Source organism: Pundamilia nyererei, unplaced genomic scaffold (assembly GCF_000239375.1).
Source record: "Pundamilia nyererei isolate P.nyererei 1_Seehausen unplaced genomic scaffold, PunNye1.0 scaffold00065, whole genome shotgun sequence".
Taxonomy (NCBI): domain Eukaryota; kingdom Metazoa; phylum Chordata; class Actinopteri; order Cichliformes; family Cichlidae; genus Pundamilia; species Pundamilia nyererei.
Genome location: NW_005187466.1, coordinates 262,055 through 271,242, shown reverse-complemented (window position 1 = coordinate 271,242; position 9,188 = coordinate 262,055). Strand labels below are relative to the sequence as shown.

The 9,188-nt window shown below is 39.0% G+C and overlaps 1 protein-coding gene across 3 annotated transcripts in view; it reads right to left on the bottom strand.

The window, feature by feature from the left end:
- Window positions 1-7,051, bottom strand: part of pkd1a (polycystic kidney disease 1a) — a 75,971-nt gene extending 68,920 nt beyond the window's left edge. For all 3 annotated transcript variants that reach the window (XM_005735675.2, XM_005735676.2, XM_005735678.1), the window contains exon 1: window positions 6,507-7,051. In XM_005735675.2, coding sequence (XP_005735732.1) covers window positions 6,507-6,778 — 272 coding nt within the window. In that variant the 5' untranslated portion in view covers window positions 6,779-7,051. The remainder of the gene's footprint in view (window positions 1-6,506) is intronic.
- Window positions 7,052-9,188: the final 2,137 nt, after the last annotated feature.

Here is a 9,188-nt window from a genome sequence, read left to right as displayed (position 1 = left end):
AAAAAAAAAAAAAAAAAAAAGTGTGGCACTTAAAAAAAAACAAAAACAAAAAAAACAGGAGTGCTGTGAAAATAAGGTGCAGAAGAAGACCCAGGCAGACTGGATTTGAGACACAGCAGCACGTATCACTCTGGGAAATAGGAATTACCAGATTCAACTAAGTTACCATTCAAAACAGAATCACTGAGTGTGCTGTACGTGCAGAGAGGGAGTAATGTGACAGAAACGATGAATAAGATGAAAAATTGGTAGCAAGGAAAAAAAGCAGCTTCAGAGTGAGTCATTATGACCCGAGTGCATTCAAGTCTAGATAAGTGTGATAGAAGTTTGTGTGAAGAATGCAAGTGTGAGAACTCCAGGAAGACTAGAGGTATGAACATCAAACTCTGGCTATTTTTTCTTTTCTTAACTTATAGGTGAGCAAGGATGCACTGATGCAATCACAATTCTGGATGCAACTTAAAGAAATCACCCCAAAAAATTTTAACAGAAGGATAAAGTGTGCTGGATAAAGATCCAAGCATGCCAGCAACCTACTGAAACAATATTCTCTTAAGAAGATAATGAAATAATCATTTTGATCCTTGTGAAGGATCACAGATACGGTTACATGAATACACTGAAGGCTTGGGAAAAGGAAAGCTTTACCACAGCTATTGCAGAAATTATTCCATGCCCAGATGATGTCCAATTTAATAACAAACTACATATTAAGCCACAAGTGTGTTTACAAGAACTTTCTCTCTTGTCCATTTTTAACTGTACATCTGTTCTGTTTTTTACTCATTTAAGACCATCAAATGTATTTTTCTAGAATATTATTGCTATTGTTTCTTTACGATAAACACCACCATCTTTAATGCTTTTTAGTATTTAAATATTTCTTGGGAACACTGTAAATCCTGAGTGCAGTATAACTTTAAAGAACACTAGTGCCATTTTTTTCCTTTTTTTTTTAAAAAAAAGCATAGTTATTTCTATCAAACCCTCTCTGCATATTAACAACCATGATCGGTGTGACTGATGTGACGGAACATCTCATTTACTTGTTTAGAGGGATTTTGAAGATTAAAATGAACTCTTTCAGGAAACAGTTTGTGGTGTGAGACTGCTGTTTAAATAGTTATCTCAATTAACTTGATTTATGAGTAGTGTAATGGAATATAGGATTTTTTTATAACTGAAAAGTATTTAAAAATTAAGAACTTATGTCTTCTCAAAAGAAGAAAATTGTGACTATTAAGTAAAAACTGTGTTGTGTTCTTTGTGTTACGCTGTTACTTCCTAGTCTGCATGTGTGCATTCTTTTTCAGGCTTTTTTCTCTGTGAACACAACACATCTGGCCGACGTTTTGCTGGATAAATTGCAGTCAACTATGTGAACGATGCCCACATGTGTATAAATAAGCCTTTGAGTATGACAGAGCAGTGTATTTTGGTGGGAACTTGTGAGAGAAAAAAGGCCTGCAGTACTACAAACTAACATTTTAAGGTGCTTCTTGATTAGTTGCAATCAGTCCGTGCAGTAACATTCCCTCCTCAAGTACACTTTCATTATCATCCACAGGACATTTGTATTATTGTATTTACTTTGCGATATAAAGCGCCTTGAGGTGACTGCTCCTGGGAATTGGTGCTTCATTGATCATCAATTGAGGTGACTTGAACTGAAGTCGTATGGAGTAAAATGTCGCCTTAGGAGAAGAGCGGGTCGTTTAATAATCAAAAGTTTAGTGGTTTGATCTTGAGCTCTTCAATCCTGCATGTCAAAGTGTCCTTGGAGTAAAAGGAACTTCAATTGTCCCTGATGCAATACAGTGTGCATGTGTGTGGGTGGGTAAGTATGTACTGTAAAAGCACTTTGAGAGGTCAATAAGTCTAGAAAAGGTACATAAAAATGCTAGCCTATTCACAATGTTGATACAGTTTTTACAGCTACTTTTACTATGCAGACTTTCCTAATGCTGTTTTGTTTTGTGTGCACATATGACTCTCCACACAATCTTTTCCATTTGCAAAACTCATGTTATTCAGATGTGAGATAAAAGATCGACAAGGATATTTTTGAGGAGTCAAAAAAGGCTTCTTGCTACCATCTATGTTAAATTATGTTTTGTTCACAACAAGCTTTCATTTCTGATGGGGAGTATAAGTCCACCTCTTCCAAACAGACCTAGGGTTAGATTACCATATTATAAAATAAATCTGTGCATAGCGATATAACATACCTGAGCACACTGTAAACTTACAATTGAGAAAACACCCTAAGCAATCTTCACTGCCAAAACATCAACATTCAGATGCATGACTTTCTTCTCCAGCCTGCCGCCACTCCACTAAGTTAATGATAAACCAAGACATTTCTGGCACCCCTGGTAGAAAAGTACTGAGTGCATGAAGGCTGAGACAAGCTACACACTTCTTTCTTTCTGCTGCTATGAAACATTAAAAGCAAGGTATCGTTAATTACGAGCGCTGATAATTTCATTCGCCAATTTAAGAACCGTTAAGGATTTGGCATCCATCATACATTGCTTTGAGTTAAGCAACCTTTATTCTGAGGATTTTTTTTTTTAGCTGAAGGCATGGGCAGGCATACACAGTGAAAGGAAGGATGGGAGCTGGCTCTTCTTCTCTCCCTGGTTCTTTCCTCATTCTCTTATTTATAACTGCCTGGAATGTCTGCACTTCTGTTAGTGATGTCATCAGTTACTTTTGCCATGGTAACACAACAAAATCTCCCCTGCATATGGTCAGTACATTCAATCTTTCCCACTTTATTAGAGTCACTCAGTGTGTGCGTGTGCGAGCGCGCGCGCGCATGCAGGTGGTTGTAAGACCGATAACCACCTTTGGATCTGGAGATGAGGGCGGAAAGGCAATGCAGGAGACAGTGAGAGAATTTTTGATTTTACAGTCTCACCTGTTCAAAAGCTGTCTCAAAGCCCCAAGACCCATACACAGCCAACACAACCAGAAAATAAAGTAGTTTAAAAACATATCGGCCTGCCTACAGTGGGGCTGTGTGTGTATGTGCATCTTGCTGTCATGGCAACACCACAAAATCCTCCTTGGCAGAATAGATAGGAGAAGGTATGCATGACCACAAGTGTGTTTAAATTTCAAACAAACTATGCTACTGCCTAAAACACAGTCTGTAACGATGCTGAAGAACTGAAGAGCTACTTTACATGTTACATGGCCCGAATAATAACTACGTTCTTTGTTTGGTGCGCTGTGGTACCGTTCTTCAATGACAATGCCAGTGTGTGGAGCCTACAGCTATAGCTACAAACATCAGTGCACAGCATTTATTGCAGCTGAAACTGAAAAGCAAAGTTAACGGAAAGTATTTTGTGCTTACTGGAGTGCAAGTACGACCTAACGATGTCAAAAAGTATTGCATACCCACACAGTGTATGGTCAAAAGAGCCAAATGTTAGTCTTCTCGTGTGTTGTTTTTTTGTTTTTTTAATAAAGGCACGTTTATATTACTGTCTGATCAAGCTATTTACAGAAACAACACACACACACACACACACACACAAAAACTTACAGTACTGAAAACATTTCCAGTTCACTTTCTCTGCCTTATGTCCCGGGACTCGTACAGCAATGTGATGATGTGCGTCCCAAGAATATTCAAACAAAACAACGGCACTTAAAAAAAAGTAGTTTCATTTTACAAGTATGTCCCAGAACTGCAAAACTCTTCGTATGAAGTGTTAAGAGATTTTATTATGTGTGTGGGTTGGAGCAGATGGACTGATGTGTAACGGGAATGCTTTTCTCCAACTGCACTCTGCAGTATGTTAAAATATTTCACAGCCACTGGATTTTTTTTTTTTCCACCAAGGGTGTGTCTAGAACATTTAGATTTGGGGCCTGATAGGGGCATAGACAGAATGGAGAGGAGCTGGTGTTTAATGGATGTGAAATGAGTTTTATTAAAGTCTCGGTGTGGCTGACGTATTTTTGCTTCAGTTATTTTGCAGTAATGTGACACATTAGAAAGGACTGGAGAAGGCAAGGAGAAAAGAATTGGTGGCAAAAAAAAAAGCTCTTTCCTAGCAATTTCTTCAAATGGAAATGTGGTATTTTTACTGAAAGAAAAGTAGAAATTAAACAGGGAAAAGGCACAAAATCCATTTAGACCTACAGCATGTGTTCAGGGTAGCATCCCTACGCCTATAGCTTGATCACAGAGACTTTTCCTGCATCTCTCTCTCACAAAGCAGAGAAGTTATGAATGCTCTCTAAAGCCAGCCACAGTTAAATTAAATTTCATGGTGAGACACTACAGCATTACACTGGATCCTGTCCAGTTTTCCCACAGCTAAATAATGCTAATAAATGTGCACCGATAGAAAAGTGGATGCACAGTTATGCAAAGAGGACTAAGGACAATATTACTAAAGAGTAAAATAAATAAATAAATAAAAACACGCTTGCTCCGTTATCTACTAATCATTTACAGCATCGCTCCTTGTGGATGACTAAAGGACAGTCATTTACTGTGAGCGCTGAGTTCACATTTATTCAAGCTCAAATCTGTAGTCGGCTCCTCCAAGGTATCAAATTCACATACAACAGTGACAATAAACTAGCCTGACACCGCTTTAAGACAGACAAATCATTCACTGCCTATTCATTTTTGTGGTGGTTATTTGCTCCAAGGCTACATTTTTAAGTCTGGTAATAGTCTCTTAAATAGAAAAGCTATTTCTAATATAAAAAAAGACCTGTAAGACCTGCTCTGCATGCTGTAGAGATTCACAGTAGCCTTATGGACTCTTCTCTGCATCTACTAAAAGATATTAAAAGGACAAAGATGATTTTAAGAGAGCTAACAATCCAGACCTGAACTGTCATCTCTCTGCCTCAGACAGACCAAAGGCCATTATTCAGAAATCGCTGCAAGTAAATGACCTTTATTATTCTTTCAAGTTCAGCCTGCAGCATTATTAAATGAACACTACCAAGTTCTCCAGCTGAATGTCTCAGCCTTCTGTGAAATCAGATTTAACTTTGAGTAAAATATTTGCTATCAACCACATGTGTCTGCCTATTGAGTAGGACACAAGCTAAATTAGTAAGGACAGTTAAGTTCACAGCCAGCCGCCTTTACGTATGGCTTCCGCTGGTACAGTAGGGTTAAGGAGGTTTATCTACTTTGATGCAATTAACGCTCCAACAAATTCCAACATGAGACATTAACATTCAGATAAATCACAGACAGACAGTGCAGCAGAGTCTGTCTCTAATTTATCTGTCTCTAAACAAGCCACTTTTCTTCTTTTATGCAAACATTACCACTAAAGGTCAGGTGATAATAGGGGATCCAACTGAAAGTAGAAGCCCTCTATACAACAAATACAACCAGTGTACCTCCAGAGTTTTATTTACTTATAAAACTCGGTGTAAACAAAATTATAGCGCTCATTTTGTGTCCTAAAGCAAGACCTGGCCAATACAGAGTGCACTGATTATGTGCCTGGTATTTATAGTAAAGTCTTAAGTTAAATACTGTAAAGAAAGGTAGTTTCAGTAAAAATAAATAATGAATAACATATGGCTTCCATCGCACAGAACAGAATGTTCTGCTGCAGCTACACCAGAGGCTCAAGTCTGATCTGCTCCACCTTTGGTTTCTGGTCACCAACTTATTAATACCAACAAACGGGGGGGGGGAAGATGCACGCACGCAAAAGCACGCACGCACAGTCACCAGCAGTCAGTCCTTCTTTTGACATAAAAAGTAAACAAAAATTGTATTCATTATTATTATTATTCTCATTATTGTCTGATTGCCTCCACATAGCATTTATTTTTCAATCAGTTTTGGCTTTGTTTGTGTTTTTACTACACTGGTGCACCCTGAAGACCATCAAAGCCAACTTAATCAAATCTCCACATCTGTCAGCGCACTTATACGTTCAGGACGCCACAATTTATTCATGTTTAATCTGCTAATTACTGTATCGATTACTTGGATAATTACAAATGCTAATACCATAAATATTTTCATGACGTACCAAGGGGGAAAACAAACAAACAACAGAAACTTAAAGCCAAAAGTAGTTAGTTAACAGGATTTTTTCCACCAACAGCCCAAAACAAAGGAATGACACATTTCCACTGAGTTTAATAAGCAGAAGAGACACAAACGCTCACATTTTAAAAGTTTTTTTGCTCGTTTGATTCACAACGATTAAGTCTGACTATTTTCCAATCAGCTGATCTAATTGATTAAACATTTGACCCCTTTAATTACCACAGAACAGCAGCATAAACAATAAATCAAACGTCATATTAGCTGTTAGGAATAATGGGGTACACGCATATGGGGATGTAACAAGCGGGCTGATAGACAAGAACCCCAGATGAATTAAACTTTTACGTGTGTTACGCTTGTTTTCCGGGGTGATAAGTTTGGTCAAACTGGGTGAAAAACTCTCCACTGTGCATTCATATCCTGTGCAGCTTGTTTTGGTTTCTTTACTTACAACACATTGGTGGCCAGCGGGATCTCTTCCGCCGCAGGGGCCCTTTCCAACCCGATGTTGGAGCAGTTGACGACGCAGGACTGCTGGGGCCCCAGTGGACAGCTGCAGTTAACGGGACAGGGACTGCAACTCTTGCCGCCGTCCGCCTGCGCCGCAGAGCCCCATACTTCCAAGCAGCAGAGCGCCACAAGCAGACTGGAAAAGAAACTAAACCTCGGGAGGCAGACGCCATGTTTTCGCTTGGATAAAGTCTGTCCATTTCCACAAGGCATAGCTCACTCACATCTCATCGCCTCTGATGGTGTAAGTCCTCACAGTCTGGGAAGGAACAAAATGCTCGGAACAAAAGCAAAAACACGCGCGTCCTTTTTCCACGGCTTTCATATAAGGAGACAAAAACAGAAGAAGTCATTAACTTTTTCACACCGTTATCTGTCTTTGTTTTCCCAGCGTTGTTTTTCTTCTCCTCGTATCCCCTTCCCCTGAAAATGTAACGGAGCTTTTCCAGAATCCTTTGAGGAGAAAAAAGTTTTGGAGAACTTCCTCCCTCCCCCTTTTTCCATATCATGCAGTTCCACGAGCCGCCACTGTGATCTGGCGAATAGCCTACTTTTCCTTCTCAGTTGAATGAATACAATGTTAGACTGATTACCACTTAAAAAAAGGGTAAACATTTAAAGTGAAAGTTACTGAATAAAACAGCTAGAAATGGCATATATAGTTTTTTTCAAGTTGCCAAAATAATCGATTGAAATAAACACATGTAACCAGGCCTCACATTTCTGGTAAGTTTTCTCTGATGAGGGTTACTCCTTGTTAGAGGGCCTGGGTAAAAGATTCATGGGTATTCTCTTTTTGTTTTTCCTGATAAAGTAAAAAGTCGACTGCTTCTTCACTTGCCCAACTGGCAACGCAGCTTCGATCAATCCTACATTCAAAAAAGTTGAGATGCTGTGCAAAAGGTAAAGCAGAATGCAGCCACTTTAAAACCTACATTTGGTTACAATTAATAGAAAGAACGCATAGGAAACGCTGCGAGTAAGAAATGTTATTGATTCTGTTATCGGTTTTTGAGGGGAGAATATAGGTCATTTTAAATTTGACGCAAGCAAGACATTTGAGACAGAGGTAAATTAATGAATAAAGAAAGAAAGAAATGAAAAGTCAGTACCACCTTCTTTGTGGGCATTTAAAAAAGAACCTTCTAGAGCAGAGCTGGACTGGCCACCTGCCCGGTGGTGGATTGGCCAATTGGTCATGATCGACTCTGGGCTTACAAAACTCTCGTAGGTGAAAAGGAAACGATTTGTCCCCTACTTCAGCTAGAATGAAAAAAGACACAAAGCTGGACTTATTCTGCGTCTTTACGCTGCACAGCTGCCTCTTCTTCTCTCCCCTGTTGCTACTTCAATCAACTGATCAATGATCAGCTGATCGGGTTTTCTGTCTCGCCCCGTCTCTCTTGTTTGTTTATCGCCCAGAAAGAGGAAACCAGCGGATGTCGCGCTAAACAACAGCAGCAAGTTTAAGCTTGATAAGCTGTTGTTAGAATGAATTTGATATTACTTTTGTAGTATCAGCTGATGTTTGCTGGAGCCACAGCCGTAAAGCTGCTGGTCATGTTATCGTTTTGGATATCTGGTGAGGGGGAAACGTGAAGATGAAACCATGAGATGTCCTTAAGTGGTCATCTGATGCAAACTGTATAGAAATCATACATATATACCAACAAGACAGTGTACATCAGAACAGCGTTTGTTTTCATTCAAAGGCTTTATGGTTTTTCCTGTAATACCTGGTGGGCCGGTCTCTACTTCAAATACCTGGGCCAATTTTTTTGTCCCAGTCCAGTCCTGTTCTAGAGAGTCCGTCAGAAGTAAACACGGACGCAGTTTACACTCTGTGAAAGACATGGACAAGCTGAAAACGGTTTTCATCACCTGTAGTAGATGATATCATTGACAGATCAAAAGTATCAGAACAAAAGTGCATGCAAAGGACAAGGCCCTAAAGAAATACTGAATCACCTTACACTCATAAACAGGCACAATCAATATATCAGCTCAGAAATGTTTCTGAAAGCTGCTGTGGGCCTGCGATATATATGTGAAGGACTGAGAAATTGTCCTATTATTTATTTAATTGCTGTAAGTTCACCCCATGCATCTGGCATGTGGAGGCCTGATTATTGCCAAATAAGGCAGGCTCAGAAGCAACATAACATAACATGATATGCAGATGGAATTTTTTTTCAATGACAGCCTTATTTATTTCAGAAACACTGTGCAAAATTACAGTCGATCTACAGTAGCATTGAGGGCTAGGTTCAGGGCACATTGAGAAAATTTGCTGCTTTTTGAAAAGAAGAGTAGTCCTATATAGAACAAAAATGGGAAAACACTTGCTTACACTACACCACAACCTCGTCTTATTAAAAGAACAGATGATGTAAAACACTGGTAAACGTGCCCATCTCCCAGGAAACACGTTGCTGGTATCAGCTTCAAAGTGAGGTTGACATTTTTTAATACAAATATTCAAATCATTCAGTTTAAACATCTGTTGCATTTGTACTGTTATTTTATTACACGTAAGCAATTTAAACAATTTCCAATTTAAATTCTGTCTTTATGACATTGTTTTTTTTTGAGTACAAAGTCGAGATAACAGCCAGTAATTGAA